The following is a 24,980-nucleotide window of genomic DNA, read 5'->3' as shown; positions in this document are numbered from 1 at the left end:
TAGTGACTCCCCGCACAGCGCATTATACACGGACACTGCACTTACATGCACCAGGAAGAAGGAGAACTCCAGGGACCTGAGCGGGGAAGCGACACATGCAGGATATCGGGCGCACGATCTTAGTGACTCCCCGCACAGCACATTATACACGGACAATGCACTTACATGCACCAGGAAGAAGAAGGTGAACTCCGGGGACCTGAGCGGGGAAGCGACACATGCAGGATATCGGGTGCAGGATCTTAGTGACTCCCCGCACAGCGCATCATACACGGACAATGCACTTACATGCACCAGGAAGAAGAAGGTGAACTCCGGGGACCTGAGCGGGGAAGCGACACATGCAGGATATCGGGCGTACGATCTTAGTGAATCGTGCTGGACTTCATCCTCGTTAGACAGTCCGGATCGGGGATGGCGACAGGAACGGGTAAGTAAATGTGCTCCATTGAGTGTAGTAGGCAATAGTGGGCATATAACCTAAAATCCACACCTGCTGGCAAATATAGGCACACCCTATGCCAACGCCGGTCTACATAAATAACCTCCATAAAATAAAATAAAAATTTCAGAACATTCCTCCATTAATCTTTGTGTCCCTTTTATCCGAGTTTGTCATATTTTACAATTGCATCCAATTACAGTACAGCCAATAAGTCCAAAAATAAATCTCTGTACGTCCCAGGAGCCTTGTCCCCTCTCCATTACACTCATTGAGTGAAGCAGCGAATAAAGCAAAAGTCGGACCCTCTTATCTGTGCCTTGTGGGCGGGGGTCTATCAGCAGTTTTGTAGGTTGTGTAGCAGCCTTGGAGATCAGGAGATCCAAGTAGAGAAGCAGCACTCCATAAATTTCAATTTTTTTATTCACATGTGGGCAAAAAAATCAACGTTTCAGCTAACTCCATGTAGCTACATGGCTACATGGAGTTAGCTGAAACGTTGCTTTACGTTGCGGTGTAAGATACTTCTGTTGTTACTAGCAACATGACTGCGAAAATTGATTTCTATCCCACACAAATGTGTGGTTACATAGATCTAAAGGGACAACACCGAGCACCGTGCTTGGTCAGACTCTATTTAAACCTCTCTTAAAGGGTTTGCCACTTATAGAAAACTTTAACAGCTGGAGTATAAGACCCCAAGTGTGTGCATGGCCTCTACCAGTGGTGTAACTAGAAGCTGATGGGCCCCAGAGCAAAGTCTGTGCCAGGCCCCCGACTATAATGTATGGTTTATAGTAATAGTCTTCTCATATGGGAAAGTGACACCATAAGGGCCCCCTAAACCTCTTGGGCCCGGGTGCGATCGCAACCTCTGCACCCCCTCAAGTTACTCCCCCTGACTAAAGGCAGGTGTCTGATGTATAATACACCTCAGGTAGTTGGCGTATACACGGGACCATGAAGTCCACCGCCTTGTGCATGAGCCCATAGAAGTGAATGGGAATGTGTGCTGGCAGTGCATAGGCCCGTCCATCTTGGTCCTTAGTTTCGCTTGGCAGCCTCTGGCTGTCACATAGTGATCACTACAACAACCTGCCAGATTACATACCTTACACAGCTAGATGTCTGAGTTGCCACTTTATGGAATTTGATCACCAATAAAAATTTGCATAAAAAGAGATTTAAAAAATACAACTTTCCCAGCTCCTTTCATCGAAGTATAAAAGAGTCATGGTGTCTGAATAACCAGAGAATTTTAAAAAAAAATTACAAAAACTATATAGATTTGGTGTGTCCATGATCGCACTGACCCACAGAAAAAGAGGAAAAGGCTCAACCGCATTTTTGCCAATTTTACTGAATTAGAAATGTTCTCTTTATTTTTTTAAATTTCAATTTCATTGCAGGGAATTTTAAATGGAGCCGATAAAAAGTACAATTTGTTCCACAAAAAACAAGCCCTCAAAACACAAACAGCTCTGAAACGTAAAAAAAAAAAAAACAGTGATGTAAAAATGGAAAAGGGCCGGATCCAGACGGCTTCAAGCGAACCAAAAATCTGCTATGCATAAAAAAAATAAGTTAATCGTTAATTTCATTTCTTTGCTGCTCTAATTTATTTTGATGATGTATTTAGCACTTGTTGTTAATCAATCTTTTGGTCCCATTCCCCTCCATTCACCATTGTTTCCTTGGCCGTAGAATTTGGAGCGACAAGATTGTTGGAGAAAGGATTTTTCATTGCAGAATTGAGAAGATTTTTCAGCTTCTTCAGTTTGGTCTTTTCCATCTGGCACTTTGCCCGACAAGGGCTACACAGATCTTTCTCGTTCACGAGATGAAGACATTTCACTCTCTGGATGGCTTCCTGTTCCTCTTCGGTGTTTTCTTCGGTCTTCTGGATTGGGTTCCTTTTGGTGTTAATCTTCTTCAGTTTCGGCAGCTTGAGTATGCTGGGGGGCACAGACGTAAGTTGATTATCAAAGAGACAGACTTCCTTCAGCTCTTTGAGACTACCTAATGTAGTGGGCAACATGTCGATGCTGTTTAGTCCTAGGTTAAGTTGACGCAAGTTCTTGAGTTGGCTCAGTTCCATAGGGACGCCGTTCGCTGTCAATTTGTTGTTGCAAACATTTAGATACAGGAGGTTTTGTAGTTGGCCAATGGACTCCGGAACTTTTTCGATCTGATTGCTGTGGAGATCAAGCCATCGGAGATTCTGAAATTTCTGAATCCACTCAGGAATCTTGCGTATAAAATTTCGGCTAAGGTCCAACTCTTCTATATCACAGAGTTTTAACAAGCATTTGGGTATGGCAGCAATTCCCATTTTCGAAAGATCCAGTCTTCGCTTTCCATCGAATGTGATACGGATGGAATTCTTGGCTGTTTTTAATGTTATTTTCTTACCCTTAATCTTTCCTTTGCCTTTTGCCATTTTCCTAAAACACAAAAGTTACACTTTTATCAGAAATATAGAATATAAGTCTTACCAAGAACCAAATGCTGTATAACAGACCTCATTTTTGATCAATTTGGTGCCAGTTGTTTTAAAAACAAATACTGTATCCCAGTTTGGGGGCCATGACAAGATAAAGAGCAGTGGGGTAACTAGAAGCTGATGGGCCCCAGTGCAAAGTCTGTGCCAGGCCCCCCGACTATAACGTATGGTTTATAGTAATAGTCTACTCATATGGGAAAGTGACACCATAAGGGCCCCCTAAACCTCTTGGGCCCGGGCGCGATCGCAACCATTGCACCCCCTCAAGTTATGCCCCTGATAAAGTGTATATAGAGAACAAGCACGAGACAAGGAAAAGGGAGTAAGAAAGTTAGTGTTTCCCCAGTGATTTCACTGTCCTTATGGGATATACTCTGTGGAGGTCATTGACTTCAATTTACCCATTGGGGGTAAATTGAAGCAGAACTGTGCTAGTTGCCTATGGAAACCAATCAGAGCTTAGCTTTAACTTTCCCGCACTTTATAAAATTTCTTAATATGACCGAAGCTCACAGTTAATTTCTCAGTCTTCCATTCCAATTTATATTGTTCAAATGTTTCCAACCAAGGACTTCTTTAGGAATAAGCCACCATCCAGACACGAAAACTGATGCAATTTTTTTCTCTCCACAAATATCCTCCGCAATTCAGCTTACTATAAAGAAGATATACACGGACATAGTGTAGACAGTTTCAAACAGTATAAAAACTTTTTATTCCTAGTTCTACTCACATAAAACAAGATAAAAACGCGCATATCAGTCAATCAATCCACAAGGACGACGGTCATTGCCCGACCCAGGGGCAAGAAGCTGAGAGGCGAAACCCTGGAAATCCTTTATATATTGGACTGTGAGCTCCGGTCATATTAAGAAATCTTTGCATATTGGATGTTTGTTGGATCCATCCAGGACCGTTGTTTATGCAGCTCTTAGTTTAGGAAGGTGCAGCATCTTTATTTCTTTTAAGTTTTTATAAAATTAAAGCTGAGCACTGATTGGTTGCCATAAGAAACTAGAACTGCTCATCTCAGACACTTCTGATAAATTTCCCGCACTGAGCGGATGTGTTGTTTAGCTGGAAGTAGCACGATGGAAAGATGTAGCTTTCTGCGTCTTTCCATACTGCTTCTTACACAGTACCAGGGCCATATTTGTCGCTAGGTACCCAACCGCTGCCCCACCCCCACTGAGGAATTGGGGCACACACTCCACACACTACTCCATGGGTGGGTTCTGGCTGAAGTGTTGGCTTCCACCCTATACGTGAAGACCATAGACGTCATGATTAAAGGGGTGTCCAGACTTTTATATTTTTTTTACCGGTAGAGTGGGGAGGCTGTAAAAACAAGAAAGCAGATGTACCTTACCGTGTCCGGCACTCCGGTCCAGTGCTGTGCCTCCCATCATCCTCAGTCTATGTATATATACAGAGAGGAAGCTTTGATGTCACAACCTGAACGCGCTCTTTCTGCAGTCTCTGCCGGAGGAAGCCTTACACAAACCACAGCTAGGACCGGCAGTGGCTGACGCTCTGGTTGCGATTAGTGGGCATTTAGGTTCCCGGTAGTTACATTTACATGCTGAATTACATATAGCAGCACACTTCATGCACAGTGGGGCAAACGCATGTGCACAATGCAAAACGCTTGGTGCATTTTTCCAATTGCAAACGTTTCAGTGTAAACGCAGATGTGATCAGAGGAAGCTCCGCCTAATTGTGCTGGAATTGCCTCCCTCAATGTAGTTCAAGTGCACAATGTGCAAGCAGTCGGAGGCCACATGCTGCATTTGAAATGCATTGTGCAGAACGCACAGTGCAGTTATTATAGTACAAGCATCATTTGTGCGTAACATTTAGGGCTCATTCACACGGCCGTTCATGGGGACGTACAAAAAAAATTGTAAAAAAATAAAAATAATAATTAAAAAAAAATTTCCTTAGAACTGATATAAAAATAAATAAAATATAAAAATGGTTATTCCCAGCATTGAACCCGGTAATAGAAAATAGCACCCAAATCAACACTTTTTTGCCAAATTGCAAAACAAACATTTTTATAAAAAAATCGTCAAATATATGTATCTGATCACAGGAAATCACAGCAGCCTCTATGGCGAATGGGGAGAAGTTGAAATCCATGGAGGCATGCTGTGTGTATGCCATGATACTACCATGTGATCAGATATATACATGGGGTAAAGGACCGTAGATGACATCACCCTGGTCACATGACATGCTGAGAAAAGGCATGGGACATAGGGCGGTGTAGATGGGAGGGGCCAACAGAGCAGGACACCCCCCATCTGATGCCAGACAATACAAGATAAAGTTCCATTATAGGGATTTAAAGGAATCAATTTTTAGCTTAATGAAGGGTGTTAGTTACTTAATAGAACTTTGTGGGAACCTGTCATTAGCTGTATTCGTGAAAATATGGTGACAGGTTCCCTTTACACCATAGACTGATGACTGACCTTGGATTGAAGGCCGTCTTTAAGGTAGACTTTATGGGGGAGATTTATCATATGGTAGATGTAGCGAGAGCACAGAAACATCCTACTTGGGCCAACTCCATTTCCGGGCGCGCTACCTCCATGTAATAGAAATGGGTGCAATGCTCCAGGAATTGGTCCAATATCAGTGCTTGAGCATTGGTTTCAAGGCATACAAGCCCTGATCAGTCCGTCCCTATATCTGGTATACTTTATATTTCCACATTATAAACTCATGTCTATGGCCCATTTTTGCATCCGATGGGTGGACTAGCTGCACACAGACCTGCAGAAAAAAATAATTAACATTATGGGGGGACCCCACCAGATTGTGTACCCAGGGGTCTCTACCAACCTTCGTCCGGCCTTGCCCATTGTGATGCAGCTCAGGAAACTGTTGTTGGGACTGGACAATGAAGAAGTTTGTGCCTTCTGAAGAAAAAACTAAATAAAATAAAATGTCTACAGCCAATGGGAGACAAAACCCGAGTGGACTTAACCTTCTGGTGGTGATCTTGTCAAAGCCTGGAGATGTTGGAGCTGGTAGAACATCCCGGCAACCAGTTGTGACTTTCCAGTCACCGTGACAACTTAGTAACCAGGAAATGCCTGGCACTTGTAATGCTGCCATCACTCTATATTCATCATAAAATATTCCAAAATGTTCTGGGATGTGTCTGCCTGACACAAGCGAATGACTGTCTTTTAGGTGTCCATTGAGAGACTATGGGGCTAATTTACTAAGGGACAGCACATTTCCGTTGGGTTTCCCAACTATTTCCGATTTGCGGTGATCTTAGTGACTCCCCGCACAGCGCATTATACACGGACAATGCACTTACATGCACCAGGAAGAAGAAGGTGAACTCTGGGGACCTGAGCGGGGAAGCGACACATGCAGGATATCGGGTGCAGGATCTTAGTGACTCCCGGCACAGCGCATTATACACTGACAATGCACTTACATACAGCAGGAAGAAAAAGGTGAACTCCGGGGACCTGAGCGGGGACGCGACACATGCAAGATATCGGGCGCAGGATCTTAGTGACTCCCCGCACAGAGCATTATACACGGACAATGCACTTACATGCACCAGGAAGAAGAAGGTGAACTCCGGGGACCTAAGCGGGGAAGTGACACATGCAGGATATCGGACGCAGGATCTTAGTGACTCCCCGCACAGCGCATTATACACGGACAATGCACTTACATGCACCAGGAAGAAGAAGGTGAACTCCGGGGACCTGAGCGGGGAAGTGACACATGCAGGATATCGGACGCAGGATCTTAGTGACTCCCCGCACAGCGCATTATACACGGACAATGCACTTACATGCACCAGGAAGAAGAAGGTGAACTCCGGGGACCTGAGCGGGGAAGCGACACATGCAGGATATCGGGGGCAGGATCTTAGTGACTCCCCGCACAGCCCATTATACACGGACAATGCACTTACATGCACCAGGAAGAAGAAGGTGAACTCCGGGGACCTGAGCGGGGAAGCGACACATGCAGGATATCGGGTGCACGATCTTAGTGACTCCCCGCACAGCGCATTATACACGGACAATGCACTTACATGCACCAGGAAGAAGAAGGTGAACTCCGGTGGACCTGAGCGGGGAAGTGACACATGCAGGATATCGGGCGCAGGATCTTAGTGACTCCCCGCACAGCGCATTATACACGGACAATGCACTTACATGCACCAGGAAGAAGAAGGTGAACTCCGGTGGACCTGAGCGGGGAAGTGACACATGCAGGATATCGGGCGCACGATCTTAGTGACTCCCCGCACAGCGCATTATACACGGACAATGCACTTACATGCACCAGGAAGAAGAAGGTGAACTCCGGGGACCTGAGCAGGGAAGTGACACATGCAGGATATCGGGCGCACAATCTTAGTGACTTCCCGCACAGCGCATTATACACGGACAATGCACTTACATGCACCAGGAAGAAGAAGGAGAACTCCGGGGACCTGAGCAGGGAAGTGACACATGCAGGATATCGGGTGCAGGATCTTAGTGACTCCCCGCACAGCGCATTTTACACGGACTCCGAATCCTCGTCGGACAACGCACCTCAGGGATCGCAATGGAACGGGTAAGTAAATGTGCCCCTATATGTAAGAATAGCTACTTTTGTGCTGTGAGGCCAGATTTCCTGGTGTAGTATCAGGCTGTCCAGCTGCAGCTCTTAGTTGGTTTGGTTTAGGTCAGAAAGCGGTGGTAACATTCTGGAGTATTGAGCACAATTGTTGGCATATGGACGTAATGGTGTGTAAAAAGTTAGATACATCTGCCTTTTGACATTTTACATCCTTTTGGGTTTTTGGATGGTTTCTATCTTTTTACTGTCAATAGATAAATAATGGATGAAAAGGGTTTTTCTTGTGGAGTTTTCCCTCGCTTTTCATGTATGCGTGTACGTAACACTTCTCTTTAAGAATGACAAACATAAAAATGTATGATTTTAAAAAGCCACCAAAAATGACTCACAAATAAAACCATGCCAGTCACCTATTGGTCCAGAACACACATACACACAAAAAACAGAAAAACAAATATTCCAACGTGTGACATTAAAGCCCCGTTATAGAATCTGCCTAAACCACTATAAAAGGGGACATACACACGTAACTAGAAGCTGATGGGCCCCCAGTGCAAAGTCTGTGCCGGGCCCCCTATAATGTATGGTTTAAAGCAGTGATGGCGAACCTTTTAGAGGCCGAGTGCGCAAACTACAGCCGGAAACCCACTTATTTATCACAAAACAGGGCAATTTATTCAGCAACTTATTGCTCCCTGCTCTTCCACAGCTAGCAATTGTATTGGCCTATTGAGGACCCCAATACCATTAAATGAAGGAGGGGATATTCAGATAATCAATGTAGCTTTCCTCCAGGGTCCTTTTGAGAAAGAAGAATCATAGGCAGAAGCTCCAATGATAATCCAGCCCTGTCTCCACCTATTTCCTCTTCCTACAGGAAGTGTCTGGAAAACACTGTACTGAGGTGATGCCTGGGTGCCCACAGAGATGGCTCTGAGTGCCACCTCCAGCACCCGTGCCATAGGTTCGCCACCACTGGTTTATAGTAATAGTCTTCTCATATGGGAAAGTGACAAATGATGGGCCCCCTAAACCTCTTGGGCCCGGGTGGGACCACAACCTCTGCAACCCCTTAAGTTACGCCCCTGATAGTTTTGTCTTTCTGTGGTGAATTTTAAAGACATTTGGCGGGTCTTTTTTGCACCGTATGTAGATCAGGTCTTTTTACTTGTTCAGTTTTTCCTATCCTGACAGGCGTAAATTTTGGCTTCTTTTTGAGACTTTTTGTTGCAAATGTCTCAAATTCACATGGACACAAGCCACGTGAGGAGGTTATATACAGGAGTAGACACAAGCCACGTGAGGGGTTATATACAGGAGAGGATACAAGCCATGTGAGGGGGTTATATACAGGAGAGGATACAAGCCATGTGAGGAGGTTATATACAGGAGAGGATACAAGCCATGTGAGGGGTTATATACAGGAGAGGACACAAGCCATATGAGGGGGTTATATACAGGAGAGGATACAAGACATGTGAGGGTTATATACAAGAGAGGATACAAGCCATGTGAGGGGTTATATACAGGAGAGGATACAAGCCACGTGAGGAGGTTATATACAGGAGTGGACACAAGCCACGTGAGGGGTTATATACCGGAGAGGACACAAGCCATGTGAGGGGTTATATACAGGAGAGGACACAAGCCATATGAGGGGGTTATATACAGGAGAGGATACAAGACATGTGAGGGTTATATACAAGAGAGGATACAAGCCATGTGAGGGGTTATATACAGGAGAGGATACAAGCCATGTGAGGGGTTATATACAGGAGAGGATACAAGCCATGTGAGGGGTTATATACAGGAGAGGACACAAGCCATGTGAGGGGTTATATACAGGAGAGGATACAAGTAGAGATGAGCGAGCACTAAAATGCTCGGGTACTCGTTATTCGAGACAAACTTTTCCCGATGCTCGAGTGCTCGTTTCGAGTAACGAGCCCCATTGAAGTCAATGGGAGACTCGAGCATTTTTCAAGGGGACCAAGGCTCTGCACAGGGAAGCTTGGCCAAACACCTGGGAACCTCAGAAAAGGATGGAAACACCACGGAAATGGACAGGAAACAGCAGGGGCAGCATGCATGGATGCCTCTGAGGCTGCTTAATCGCACCATTATGCCAAAATTATGGGCAACAGCATGGCCATGACAGAGTGACCGAATGAGGCTAGATAGCATCTAAAACATCCAATAATTGACCCTGACACTATAGGGGACGGCATGCAGAGGCAGCGGCAGCAGCGGCAGGCTAGAGAGTGGCATGGCAACATACCCTAAATGGACTCAGGCTTCAAACCAATGGGTGGCAGAGAGGAACCAAAGGAGGTGAGCAAGAAGCGCTCAAATAATATCGGTACATGATAAAAGTTTGCCAGTATATTTTGTGGATTACACAGCAGGGTGGCGACAAAGTTAACATGGAAGCCATGAAAACAATCCAAAATTCTGCCTGACACAGCTCGTTTGATAAGGGGACCATGTATGGAGGCAGTGAACTAGTAGTAGATTAAAGGTGCTGCAGTTAAAACTATGTTAGTTGGATCTTGGCATGGAGCTGGCGCTCCGCTGCCAGGCGAGCTTCTGCCAATCCAAGCCCCTGTCTCTAGGCTACTCCCCAAACAGCACTTCTAAGAACCTTTTGTATAAGATCAAGTGTAGTAGCGTTCTTATAAGTTTAGGATATGGCGGGTGAGGGGAATGTAAACAGATGCGCAAGAAGCGCTGAAATAATATCCGTAAATGAAAAAAGTTTTCCAGTATATTTTGTGGCTTACACAGCAGGGTGGCGACAAAGTTAACAAGTTTGATGCGGAATGCCCTGTAATAGCTCTTGGGCGGTGTGCCTTTTATCACCTAGGCTCAGCAGTTTGAGCACCGCCTGCTGTCGCTTAGCGACGGCACTGCTGCTGTGCCTAGAGCTACCGACTGATGGCGCCATGCCCACGGATGGTAATTCGGAGGAGGAGGAGGAGGTGGAGGAGGGGTGGGAGGAGGAGGAGGCATAGTAGGCCTGAAACACCTGGACCGAGGTAGGCCCCGCAATCCTCTGCGTCGGCAGTATATGACCAGCCCCAGGGTCAGACTCGGTCCCAGCCTCCACCAAGTTAAGTGTAGTAGCGTTCTTATAAGTTTGGAATATGGCGGGTGAGGGGAATGTAAACAGATGCGCAAGAAGCGCTGAAATAATATCCGTAAATGGTAAAAGTTTGCCAGTATATTTTGAGGATTACACAGCAGGGTGGCGACAAAGTTAACAAGTTTGTTGTGGAAGCCATGAAAACAACCCAAAATTCTGCCTGACACAGCACGTTTGATAAGGCGGCCATGTATGGAGGCAGTGAACTAGTAGTAGATTAAAGGTGCTGCAGTTAAAACTATGTTAGTTGGATCTTGGCATGGAGCTGGCGCTCCGCTGCCAGGCGAGCTTTCGCCAATCCAAGCCCCTGTCTCTAGGCTACTCCCCAAACATCACTTCTAAGAACCTTTTGTATAAGATCAAGTGTAGTAGCGTTCTTATAAGTTTAGGATATGGCGGGTGAGGGGAATGTAAACAGATGCGCAAGAAGCGCTGAAATAATATCCGTAAATGGTAAAAGTTTGCCAGTGTATTTTGTGGATAACACAGCAGGGTGGCAACAAAGTTAACAACTTCGATGTGGAATCCATGAAAACAACCCAAATTTCGGCCTGACACACCTCGTTTGATAAAGGGACGATGTATGGAGGCAGCTATATGGACGACTTTTGGAGGTAGCAATGGAGACAACGTGTGGAGGCTGCTATGGAGACAATTCAATTTGGATAGTGCCTGTATGTGGCAGTCCAAAAAAGTTTTCAAACCAGAGGAGCAGGTAGGTGGCCCTCCAGAAAAATGGAATAGATTGAGTGCCTGTATGTGGCAGTCCAAAAAAGTTTTCAAACCAGAGGAGCAGGTAGGTGGCCCTCCAGAAAAATGGAATAGATTAAGTGCCTGTATGTGGCAGTCCAAAAAAGTTTTCAAACCAGAGGAGCAGGTAGGTGGCCCTCCATAAAAATGGAATAGATTGAGTGCCTGTATGTGGCAGTCCAAAAAAGTTTTCAAACCAGAGGAGCAGGTAGGTGGTCCTCCATAAAAATGGAATAGATTGAGTGCCTGTATGTGGCAGTCCAAAAAAGTTTTCAAACCAGAGGAGCAGGTAGGTGGCCCTCCATAAAAATGGAATAGATTAAGTGCCTGTATGTGGCAGTCCAAAAAAGTTTTCAAACCAGAGGAGCAGGTAGGTGGCCCTCCATAAAAATGGAATAGATTGAGTGCCTGTATGTGGCAGTCCAAAAAAGTTTTCAAACCAGAGGAGCAGGTAGGTGGCCCTCCATAAAAATGGAATAGATTGAGTGCCTGTATGTGGCAGTCCAAAAAAGTTTTCAAACCAGAGGAGCAGGTAGGTGGCCCTCCAGAAAAATGGAATAGATTGAGTGCCTGTATGTGGCAGTCCAAAAAAGTTTTCAAACCAGAGAAGCAGGTAGGTGGCCCTCCATAAAAATGGAATAGATTGAGTGCCTGTATGTGGCAGTCCAAAAAAGTTTTCAAACCAGAGGAGCAGGTAGGTGGCCCTCCAGAAAAATGGAATAGATTGAGTGCCTGTATGTGGCAGTCCAAAAAGTTTTCAAACCAGAGGAGCAGGTAGGTGGCCCTCCATAAAAATGGAATAGATTGAGTGCCTGTATGTGGCAGTCCAAAAAAGTTTTCAAACCAGAGGAGCAGGTAGGTGGCCCTCCAGAAAAATTTAATAGATTGAGTGCCTGTATGTGGCACTCCCAAAAATTGTTTAAAACAGAGGACCGGGTCGGTGGCCCTCCATAAAAATTAAATGCATAAAGTACTATAGCAAGAGCCAGTGGGCCCTGTAAAAAAAATAGCCAGTTTCCTCTGCTTTACTGTACAAAGAGGAGGAGAAGGAGGAAAATGAGGAGGAGGAGGAGTGGATAAATTATTCAGGTTGAGCTTCCTTCACCTGGTGGAGATTGGAAATTAGGAGAAATCCAGGCTTTATTCATCTTGATAAGCGTCAGCCTGTCAGCGCTGTCAGTCGACAGGCGTGTACGCTTATCGGTGATGATGCCACCAGCTGCACTGAAAACCCGCTCGGACAAGACGCTAGCGGCAGGGCAGGCAAGAACCTCCAAGGCGTACAGCGCCAGTTCGTGCCACATGTCCAGCTTTGAAACCCAGTAGTTGTAGGGAGCTGTGTGATCATTTAGGACGATGGTATGGTCAGCTACGTACTCCCTCACCATCTTTCTGTAAAGATCAGCCCTACTCTGCCGAGACTGGGGACAGGTGACAGTGTCTTGCTGGGGTGACATAAAGCTGGCAAAAGCCTTGTAAAGCGTACCCTTGCCAGTGCTGGACAAGCTGCCTGCTCGCCTACTCTCCCTCGCTACTTGTCCCGCAGAACTACGCACTCTGCCGCTAGCGCTGTCAGAAGGGAAATACTGTTTCAGCTTGTGCACCAGGGCCTGCTGGTATTCATGCATTCTCACACTCCTTTCCTCTCCAGGGATGAGAGTGGAAAGATTTTGCTTGTACCGTGGGTCCAGGAGAGTGAACACCCAGTAATCGGTGCTGGAATAAATTCTTTGAACGCGAGGGTCACGGGATAGGCAGCCTAGCATGAAATCTGCCATATGCGCCAGAGTACCAACGCGTAAGAATTCACTCCCCTCACTGGCCTGACTGTCCATTTCCTCCTCCTCCAACTCCTCCAACTCCTCTTCTTCTGCCCATACACGCTCAACAGTGAAGGACTCAACAATGGTCCCCTCTTGTGTCTCGCCAACATTCTCCTCCTCTTCCTCCTCATCCTCCTCCACCTCCTCCGATATGCGCTGAGAAACAGACCTAAGGGTGCTTTGGCTATCAACAAGGGAATCTTCTTCCCCCGTCTCTTGTGAGGAGCGCAAAGCTTCCGACTTCATGCTGACCAGAGAGTTTTTCAACAGGCCAAGCAGCGGGATGGTGAGGCTGATGATGGCGGCATCGCCACTGACCATCTGTGTTGACTCCTCAAAGTTACTCAGCACCTGACAGATATCAGACATCCACGTCCACTCCTCATTGTAGACTTGAGGAAGCTGACTGACCTGACTACCAGTTCTGGTGGAAGTTGACATCTGGCAGTCTACAATCGCTCGGCGCTGCTGGTAAACTCTGGATAACATGGTCAGTGTTGAATTCCACCTCGTGGGCACGTCGCACAACAGTCGGTGAGCGGGCAGTTGGAGGCGGCGCTGCGCTGCCCTGAGAGTGGCAGCATCTGTGCTGGACTTCCTGAAATGCGCACAGATGCGGCGCACCTTCGTGAGCAAATCAGACAGATTGGGGTATGTCTTGAGGAAACGCTGAACTATCAGATTTAACACATGGGCCAGGCATGGCATATGTGTCAGTCTGCCGAGTTGCAGAGCCGCCACCAGGTTACGGCCGTTGTCACACACAACCATGCCTGGCTTCAGGTTCAGCGGTGCCAGCCACAGATCAGTCTGCGCCGTGATGCCCTGTAATAGTTCTTGGGCGGTGTGCCTTTTATCGCCTAGGCTCAGCAGTTTGAGCACCGCCTGCTGTCGCTTAGCGACGGCACTGCTGCTGTGCCTAGAGCTACCGACTGATGGCGCCATGCCCACGGATGGTCGTTCGGAGGAGGAGGTGGAGGAGGGGTGGGAGGAGGAGGAGGCATAGTAGGCCTGAAACACCTGGACCGAGGTAGGCCCCGCAATCCTCGGCGTCGGCAGTATATGACCAGCCGCAGGGTCAGACTCGGTCCCAGCCTCCACCAAGTTAACCCAATGTGCCGTCAGCGATATATAGTGGCCCTGCCCAGCAGCACTCGTCCACGTGTCCGTGGTCAGGTGGACCTTGTCAGAAACGGCGTTGGTCAGGGCACGGATTATGTTGTCTGACACGTGCTGGTGCAGGGCTGGGACGGCACATCGGGAAAAGTAGTGGCGGCTGGGGACCGAATACCGAGGGGCGGCCGCCGCCATGAGGCTGCGAAAGGCCTCGGTCTCTACTAGCCTATAGGGCAGCATCTCCAGGCTTAGCAATCTGGAGATGTGCACATTAAGGGCTTGGGCGTGCGGGTGGGTTGCACTATATTTGCGTTTCCGCTCCAGCGTCTGGGGTATGGAGAGCTGAACGCTGGTGGATGCTGTGGAGGATCGTGGAGGCGACGATGGGGTTTTTGTGGCAGGGTCCTGGGCAGGGGGCTGACTATCAGCTGACACAGAGGAAGGAGCAGTGGTGTGCACGGCCGGCGGTGAACGCGCTTGTTGCCACTGAGTGGGGTGTTTAGCATTCATATGCCTGCGCATACTGGTGGTAGTTAAGCTAGTAGTGGTGGAACCCCTGCTGATCCTGGTTTGGCAAATGTGGCACACCACAGTCCGTCGGTCATCCGGTGTTTCCTTAAAGAACCTCCAGACTTCTGAAAATCTAGCCCTCGCCGCAGGAGCCCTCGCCACGGGAGCTTCACTAGTTGACACATTTGGCGCTGATGCACCAGCTCTGGCCCTGCCTCTCCGTCTGGCCCCACCACTGCCTCTTCCAACCTGTTCTGGTCGAGGACTCTCCTCCGTCTCAGAAGCACTGTGTTCACCCGGCCTCTCAACCCAGCTTGGGTCTGTCACCTCATCATCCTCTGATCCATCAGTCTGCTCCCCCCTCGGACTTCCTGCCCTGACAACAACTTCCCCACTGTCTGACAACCGTGTCTCCTCATCGTCGGACACCTCTTTACACACTTCTTCCACTACGTCAACAAGGTCATCATCACCCACAGACTGCGACTGGTGGAAAACCTGGGCATCGGAAAATTGCTCATCAGCAACCGGACAAGTGGTTTGTGACTGTGGGAAGGGTCCAGAAAACAGTTCCTCAGAGTATGCCGGTTCAAATGGCAAATTTTGCTGGGAGGGGGCAGACTGGGGGGGAGGAGGCTGAGGTGCAGGAGCTGGAGGAGTGCCGATTTTGGTGACATGGGTGGACTGCGTGGAAGACTGACTGGTGGACAAATTGCTCGAAGCATTGTCGGCAATCCACGACATCACCTGTTCGCACTGTTCTGGCCTCAACAGTGCTCTACCACGAGTCCCAGTAACTTCAGACATGAACCTAGGGAGTGTAGCTCTGCGGCGTTCCCCTGCTCCCTCATCAGCAGGTGGTGTCTCACCCCGCCCAGGACCACGGCCTCTGACCCCTGCAGTAGTTGGACACCCACGTCCCCGCCCTCGTCCTCTACCCCTAGCCCTCGGGTTAAACATTTTGAAAATGAGAGTTATAACTTTAATTTTTTTTTTACCTTTTTTTTGTGTTTTTTTTTTTTTTGTGTGTTTTTTAGTTTTTAAAACCAAACGATGCTATCCTATTGCTATGGCTATTTTCTAGCCAAGTATGAAAGCACACTGCTATGCCAGATGAGATGACGCTGAGTTATGAAAAAAATAAACGTAAAATAAAAAAGGAAATGGCAGACTGTGCCTAATTGAAATCCAACCCCGGGCCCTAATAAATTTTCCCACTTCGGTCTTTGCGATGGATATGTGCGTCACTAAGCGCAAAACACAGTGGTCGCAAGTCTCACTCCAAATTGCTCACAATTGGCTAGTAGATGCACTGCAGCAAGTACAGCCACCAGCAGATCAACCAGAAATCAAATATATATAACGCTACTGTAGGCGTAAGTAAGCCGTTTGGATTCTCCTATGGCTATTTTCTAGCCAAGTATGAAAGCACACTACTATGCCAGATGAGATGACGCTGAGTTATGAAAAAAATAAACGTAAAATAAAAAAGGAAATGGCAGACTGTGCCTAATTGAAATCCAACCCCGGGCCCTAATAAATTTTCCCACTTCGGTCTTTGCGATGGATATGTGCGTCACTAAGCGCAAAACACAGCGGTCGCAAGTCTCACTCCAAATTGCTCACAATTTGCTAGTAGATGCACTGCAACAACTACAGCCACCAGCAGATCAACCAGAAATCAAATATATATAACGCTACTGTAGGCGTAAGTAAGCCGTTTGGATTCTCCTATGGCTATTTTCTAGCCAAGTATTAAAGCACACTACTATGCCAGATGAGATGACACTGAGTTATGAAAAAAATAAACGTAAAATAAAAAAGGAAATGGCAGACTGTGCCTAATTGAAATCAAACCCCTAATAAATTTTCCCACTTTGGTGTTTGAGGTGGATATGTGTGTCACTAAGAGCTAAACACAACGATAGCAAGTCCCCCTGCTAATTCCTCACAATATGGTACTAGCTGCACTACTAGTGCCAGCAAGCCCAGCAACAAGCAAATAAAAAAAAAAGGATAACGTTATTGTAGCCCTAAGAAGGGCTGTTGTAGAATCACTCCTGCCTAACAGTAAGCTAATAGAACACCCTAACGCTTTCCCTGACCAGCAGCAGCTCTCTCCCTAGCGGCATCCAGACAGAGAATGATCCGAGCAGCGCGGGCAGCGGCTAGTCTATCCCAGGGTCACCTGATCTGGCCAGCCAACCACTGCTATCGACGTGTAAGGGTACCACGTCATGCTGGGTGGAGTGCAGAGTCTCCTGGCTTGTGATTGGCTCTGTTTCTGGCCGTCAAAAAGCAAAACGGCGGGAGCTGCCATTTTCTCGAGCGGGCGAAGTATTCGTCCGAGCAACGAGCAGTTACGAGTACGCTAATGCTCGAACGAGCATCAAGCTCGGACGAGTATGTTCGCTCATCTCTAGATACAAGCCATGTGAGGGGTTAAATACAGGAGAGGATACAAGCCATATGAGGGGGTTATATACAGGAGAGGATACAAGCCATGTGAGGGGTTATATACCGGAGAGGACACAAGCAAAGTGAGGGGTTATATACAGGAGAAGATACAAGCCATATGAGGGGGTTATATACGGGAGAGGACACAAGCCATGTGAGTGGGTTATATACTGGAGAGGATACAAGCCATGTGAGGGGATTATATACAGGAGAGGATACAAGCCATGTGAGGGGGTTATATACAGGAGAGGATACAAGCCATATGAGGGGGTTATATACAGGAGATGATACAAGCCATGTGGGGGGTTATATACAGGAGAAGATACAAGCCATATGAGGGGGTTATATACGGGAGAGGGTACAAGCCATGTGAGGGGTTATATACAGGAGAGGACACAAGCCATGTGAGGGGTTATATACAGGAGAGGACACAAGCCATGTGAGGGGTTATATGCAGGAGAGGAGACAAACCATGTGAGGGGTTATATACAGGAGAGGAAGCAAGCCACATGAGAGGGTTATATACAGGAGATAATTCTAGCCAAGTAAGGGGGTTATATAAGGAGAGGACACAAGCCATGTGGGGGGTTATATACAGGAGAGGATAGAAGTCATGTGAGGGGTTATATACAGGAGAAGATACAAGCCATATGAGGGGGTTATATACGGGAGAGGATACAAGCCATGTGAGGGGGTTAAATACAGGAGAGGATACAAGCCATATGAGGGGGTTATATACAGGAGATGATACAAGCCATGTGAGGGGTTATATACAGGAGATGACACAAGCCATGTGAGGGGTTAAATAAGGAGAGGACAAAAGCCATGTGGGGGGTTATATACAGGAGAGGCTAGAAGTCATGTGAGGGGTTATATACAGGAGAGGATACAAGCCATGTGAGGGGGTTATATACAGGAGAGGCCACAAGCCATGTGGGGGGTTATATACAGGAGAGGATACAAGCCAAGTAAGGGGGTTATATACAGGAGAGGATACAAGCCATGTGAGGGGTTATATAAAGGAGAGGACACAAGCCATGTGAGGAGTTATATACAGGAGAGGATACAAGCCAAGTGAGGGGTTATATACAGGAGAGGATAGAAGTCATGTGAGGGGTTATATACAGGAGAGGATACAAGCCATGTGAGGGGTTATATACAGGAGAGGATACAAGCCGTGTGAGGGGTTATATACAGGAGAGGATACAAGCCATGTGAGGGGTTATATACAGGAGAGGATACAAGCCATGTGAGGGCTATATACAGGAGTGTATACAAGCCATGTGAGGGGGTTATATACAGGAGAGGATAAAAGCCATGTGAGGGGTTATATACAGGAGAGGACACAAGCCATGTGAGGGGTTATATACAGGAGAGGATACAAGCCATGTGAGGGGTTATATGCAGGAGAGGATACAAGCCATATGAGGGGTTATATACAGGAGAGGATACAAGCCATGTGAGGGGGTTATATATATAGGAGAGGATACAAGCCATGTGAGGGGTTATATACAGGAGAGCACACAAGCCATGTGAGGGGGTTATACACAGGAGAGGATACAAGCCATGTGAGGGCTTATATACAGGAGAGGACACAAGCCATGTGAGGGGGTTATATACAGGAGAGGATACAAGCCATGTGAGGGGTTATATACAGGAGAGGATACAAGCCATGTGAGGGGTTATATACCGGAGAGGACACAAGCAAAGTGAAGGGTTATATACAGGAGAAGATACAAGCCATATGAGGGGGTTATTTACGGGAGAGGATACAAGCCACGTGAGGGGGTTATATACAGGAGAGCACACAAGCCATGTGAGGGGGTTATACACAGGAGAGGATACAAGCCATGTGAGGGCTTATATACAGGAGAGGACACAAGCCATGTGAGGGGGTTATATACAGGAGAGGATACAAGCCATGTGAGGGGTTATATACAGGAGAGGATACAAGCCATGTGAGGGGGTTATATACAGGAGAGGATACAAGCCATGTGAGGGGTTATATACAGGAGAGGATACAAGCCATGTGAGGGGTTATATACCGGAGAGGACACAAGAAAAGTGAAGGGTTATATACAGGAGAAGATACAAGCCATATGAGGGGGTTATATACGGGAGAGGATACAAGCCACGTGAGGGGGTTATATACAGGAGAGGACACAAGCCATGTGAGGGGTTATATACAGGAGAGGATACAAGCCATGTGAGGGGTTATATGCAGGAGAGGAGACAAACCATGTGAGGGGTTATATACAGGAGAGGATACAAGCCATGTGAGGGGGTTATATACAGGAGATGATTCTAGCCAAGTAAGGGGGTTATTTAAGGAGAGGACACAAGCCATGTGAGGGGGTTATATACAGGAGAGGACACAAGCCATGTGAGGGGTTATATACAGGAGAGGACACAAGCCATGTGAGGGGTTATATACAGGAGAGGACACAAGCCATGTGGGGGGTTATATACAGGAGAGGATACAAGCCAAGTAAGGGGGTTATATACAGGAGAGGATACAAGCCATGTGAGGGGTTATATGCAGGAGAGGATACAAGCCATGTGAGGGGTTATATACAGGAGAGGATACAAGCCATGTGAGGGGTTATATACAGGAGAGGATACAAGCCATGTGAGGGGTTATATACAGGAGAGGATACAAGCCATGTGAGGGGGTTATATACAGGAGAGGATACAAGCCATGTGAGGGGTTATATACAGGAGAGGATACAAGCCATGTGAGGGGTTATATACAGGAGAGGACACAAGCCATGTGAGGGGTTATATAAAGGAGAGGATAGAAGTCATGTGAGGGGTTATATACAGGAGAGGACACAAGCCATGTGAGGGGGTTATATACAGGAGAGGACACAAGCCATGTGAGGGGGATATATACAGGAGAGGATACAAGCCATGTGAGGGGGTTATATACAGGAGAGGATACAAGCCATGTGAGGGGTTATATACAGGAGAGGATACAAGCCATGTGAGGGGTTATATACAGGAGAGGATACAAGCCATGTGAGGGGTTATATACAGGAGAGGATACAAGCCATGTGAGGGGGTTATATACAGGAGAGGATACAAGCCATGTGAGGGGTTATATACAGGAGAGGATACAAGCCATGTGAGGGGTTATATACAGGAGAGGACACAAGCCATGTGAGGGGTTATATACAGGAGAGGATAGAAGTCATGTGAGGGGTTATATACAGGAGAGGATACAAGCCATGTGAGGGGTTATATACAGGAGAGGACACAAGCCATGTGAGGGGTTATATACAGAAGAGGATACAAGCCATGTGAGGGGTTATATACAGGAGAGGATACAAGCCATGTGAGGGGTTATATACAGGAGAGGACACAAGCCATGTGAGGAGTTATATACAGGAGAGGATACAAGCCATGTGAGGGGTTATATACAGGAGAGGATACAAGCCATGTGAGGGGGTTATATACAGGAGAGGATACAAGCCATGTGAGGGGTTATATACAGAAGAGGACACAAGCCATGTGAGGGGTTATATACAGGAGAGGACACAAGCCATGTGAGGGGGTTATATACAGGAGAGGATACAAGCCATGTGAGAGGTTATGTACAGGAGAGCATACAAGATATGTGAGGGGTTATATACAGGAGAGGATACAAGCCATGTGAGGGGTTATATACCGGAGAGGACACAAGCAAAGTGAAGGGTTATATACAGGAGAAGATACAAGCCATATGAGGGTGTTATATACGGGAGAGGATACAAGCCACGTGAGGGGGTTATATACAGGAGAGCACACAAGCCATGTGAGGGGGTTATACACAGGAGAGGATACAAGCCATGTGAGGGCTTATATACAGGAGAGGACACAAGCCATGTGAGGGGGTTATATACAGGAGAGGACACAAGCCATGTGAGGGGTTATATACAGGAGAGGATACAAGCCATGTGAGGGGGTTATATACAGGAGAGGATACAAGCCATGTGAGGGGTTATATACAGGAGAGGATACAAGCCATGTGAGGGGTTATATACCGGAGAGGACACAAGCAAAGTGAAGGGTTATATACAGGAGAAGATACAAGCCATATGAGGGGGTTATATACGGGAGAGGATACAAGCCACGTGAGGGGGTTATATACAGGAGAGGACACAAGCCATGTGAGGGGTTATATACAGGAGAGGATACAAGCCATGTGAGGGGTTATATGCAGGAGAGGAGACAAACCATGTGAGGGGTTATATACAGGAGAGGATACAAGCCATGTGAGGGGGTTATATACAGGAGATGATTCTAGCCAAGTAAGGGGGTTATTTAAGGAGAGGACACAAGCCATGTGAGGGGGTTATATACAGGAGAGGACACAAGCCATGTGAGGGGTTATATACAGGAGAGGACACAAGCCATGTGAGGGGTTATATACAGGAGAGGACACAAGCCATGTGGGGGGTTATATACAGGAGAGGATACAAGCCAAGTAAGGGGGTTATATACAGGAGAGGATACAAGCCATGTGAGGGGTTATATGCAGGAGAGGATACAAGCCATGTGAGGGGTTATATACAGGAGAGGATACAAGCCATGTGAGGGGTTATATACAGGAGAGGATACAAGCCATGTGAGGGGTTATATACAGGAGAGGATACAAGCCATGTGAGGGGGTTATATACAGGAGAGGATACAAGCCATGTGAGGGGTTATATACAGGAGAAGATACAAGCCATGTGAGGGGGTTATATACAGGAGAGGATACAAGCCATGTGAGGGGTTATATACAGGAGAGGATACAAGCCATGTGAGGGGTTATATACAGGAGAGGACACAAGCCATGTGAGGGGTTATATACAGGAGAGGATAGAAGTCATGTGAGGGGTTATATACAGGAGAGGATACAAGCCATGTGAGGGGGTTATATACAGGAGAGGATACAAGCCATGTGAGGGGTTATATACAGGAGAGGATACAAGCCATGTGAGGGGTTATATACAGGAGAGGACACAAGCCATGTGAGGGGTTATATACAGGAGAGGATAGAAGTCATGTGAGGGGTTATATACAGGAGAGGATACAAGCCATGTGAGGGGTTATATACAGGAGAGGACACAAGCCATGTGAGGGGTTATATACAGAAGAGGATACCAGCCATGTGAGGGGTTATATACAGGAGAGGATACAAGCCATGTGAGGGGTTATATACAGGAGAGGACACAAGCCATGTGAGGGGTTATATACAGGAGAGGATACAAGCCATGTGAGGGGTTATATACAGGAGAGGATACAAGCCATGTGAGGGGGTTATATACAGGAGAGGATACAAGCCATGTGAGGGGTTATATACAGAAGAGGACACAAGCCATGTGAGGGGTTATATACAGGAGAGGACACAAGCCATGTGAGGGGGTTATATACAGGAGAGGATACAAGCCATGTGAGAGGTTATATACAGGAGAGCATACAAGATATGTGAGGGGTTATATACAGGAGAGGACACAAGCCATGTGAGGGGTTATATACAGGAGAGGACACAAGCCATGTGAGGGGGTTATATACAGGAGAGGAGACAAACCATGTGAGGGGTTATATACAGGAGGGGATACAAGCCATGTGAGGGGTTATATACAGGAGAGGACACAAGCCATGTGAGGGGATTATATACAGGAGAGGATACAAGCCATGTGAGGGGGTTATATACAGGAGAGGAGACAAACCATGTGAGGGGGTTATATACAGGAGAGGATACAAGCCATGTGAGGGGTTATATACAGGAGAGGACACAAGCCATGTGAGGGGGTTATATACAGGAGAGGACACAAGCCATGTGAGGGGATTATATACAGGAGAGGATACAAGCCATGTGAGGGGGTTATATACAGGAGAGGAGACAAACCATGTGAGGGGGTTATATACAGGAGAGGATACAAGCCATGTGAGGGGTTATATACAGGAGAGGACACAAGCCATGTGAGGGGTTATATACAGGAGAGGACACAAGCCATGTGAGGGGGTTATATACAGGAGAGGATACAAGCCATGTGAGGGGTTATATACAGGAGAGGACACAAGCCATGTGAGGGGTTATATACAGGAGAGGACACAAGCCATGTGAGGGGTTATATACAGGAGAGGACACAAGCCATGTGAGGGGTTATATACAGGAGAGGATACAAGCCATGTGAGGGGTTATATACAGGAGTGGACACTACTGTTAATTTTCGATTTTACATGTTGCATTTTTAATGCATTTTGAAACCTATTACAACGGCTGAGGAGGTGATTTGCCTTATTTCATTACTGTTAACATTTGAATTTACAAAACACTTAGTAAACCACCCGATGTTAACACATGCATTATTGTGGCTTTTATTTCTGAATTTTGTAAATGCAAATGTTAACAGTGATGAAATAAGGCAAATCACCTCCTCAGCTGTTGTAATTAGTTTCAAAATGCATTAAAAATGCAATTAAACTGCGACATGTGACCTCACCGTTCAAAGTAACCAATAAATTAAAAAAAATGTAATTGCTAAATTTTCAGAATTTTGACAAAATTGTGCAAAATTTTTAACATTTAAAGCGTGTGAAATAATTCCAATTTCCATCTTAAAACAGGGTCCATGAAAAAAAAAAATACCTTCCTTTGCACCCGCCCTGGACCTGGTGCAGAATTGCGCCAAAAAAGTTGCAAAAATGCCGCTAAAAAGTGAAACCTAAGTGAAAAGTCGCACAGATCATCTGGGAAACCATGATACATAAGGCACAAAGGTGCAGCCAAGGCGTACTTGAAAAACGAAAAAAGTCACAAAAATGGCGCAAAAATGGCAAAAGTCGCTAAAATTAGACAATTAGGCTAGCTGAAATAATGACACGTGTCCCCCATTGAGTCATTTGCACTATTTCATACAATTGTATTTCAATTTTTCATAAATTCTACCTATAGGTTACCCACATAAAATCCAATATTAACCTGATGTTTCCCGGAGCTTCTGGATACATCAGATTCTTTTGTCTGTCACTCCCTACCCTGAGGCTATGTTCACGCAGATTTATTGCATTATTCATTCCGTGTCTCTGAAAGTTGTTAATTCTCAGAAATGAGCCCATTAAAAATCGTCTGTAAGGATCAGATTTTCATTTGTAGTTATTTCTAGAACTAATTCCCCACCTATAAATGCACTTTTTACATTTGTTTATACGTCATGTAAACTCCAGGTCATTGGAGATAAATCTGAATGTAACCTTTATACATACCTGGCGGGAGGATAGGGATCTCTCTGCTCCGGGGGTTTTCTTGAGGTTTCCTTGGACTCTTCTTTGCTGTTTCTGCTTCTCGGTTGCTATAAACATGGTTGTTAGGAAGCTGCAGCAATAAAGGTAACACACAAGTGTGAATAGAAACGCTCCAGATCCCTCAGCAGGGACAACGCTGTGACGCTCCTTCTCCTTCTCCTTCTCCTTCTTCCTGATGTTTAATGTTATTGTCCTGGACAAAATATTTTTAATTGCTGAATTCTTGATAAAGAGTCTAGATTCTTGTTTTATGCCACCGTGGTCTGAATTTCCACCAAAATGTCTCTGTAACAAGGTACAGGCGGTCCCCTACTTAAGAACAGGCGACTTACATACGACCCCTAGTTACAG

At 46.4% G+C, this 24,980-nt stretch overlaps 1 protein-coding gene across 2 annotated transcripts; it reads right to left on the bottom strand.

The window, feature by feature from the left end:
- Nucleotides 1-2,037: 2,037 nt before the first annotated feature.
- Nucleotides 2,038-24,690, bottom strand: LRRC18 (leucine rich repeat containing 18). Of its 2 annotated transcripts, none has more exons than XM_072129389.1 (2): nt 24,591-24,690; nt 2,038-2,886 (listed from the first exon to the last, which is right to left on the bottom strand). In XM_072129389.1, exon 2 carries the CDS (start codon nt 2,880-2,882, stop codon nt 2,091-2,093), a length of 792 nt encoding a protein of 263 aa, XP_071985490.1. In that variant the 5' UTR covers nt 2,883-2,886; nt 24,591-24,690; the 3' UTR covers nt 2,038-2,090. The 2 variants fall into 2 exon arrangements, with proteins under 2 accessions (XP_071985490.1, XP_071985489.1); XM_072129388.1 differs by lacking the exon at nt 24,591-24,690 and adding an exon at nt 5,796-6,004.
- Between the last annotated feature and the right edge of the window lie 290 nt (nt 24,691-24,980).

The sequence above is a fragment of the Engystomops pustulosus genome, chromosome 11, assembly GCF_040894005.1.
Source record: "Engystomops pustulosus chromosome 11, aEngPut4.maternal, whole genome shotgun sequence".
Lineage (NCBI taxonomy): Eukaryota > Metazoa > Chordata > Amphibia > Anura > Leptodactylidae > Engystomops > Engystomops pustulosus.
The sequence above is the reverse complement of the archived record's forward strand: the minus strand, read 5'-3'. Positions and strand labels throughout refer to the sequence as shown.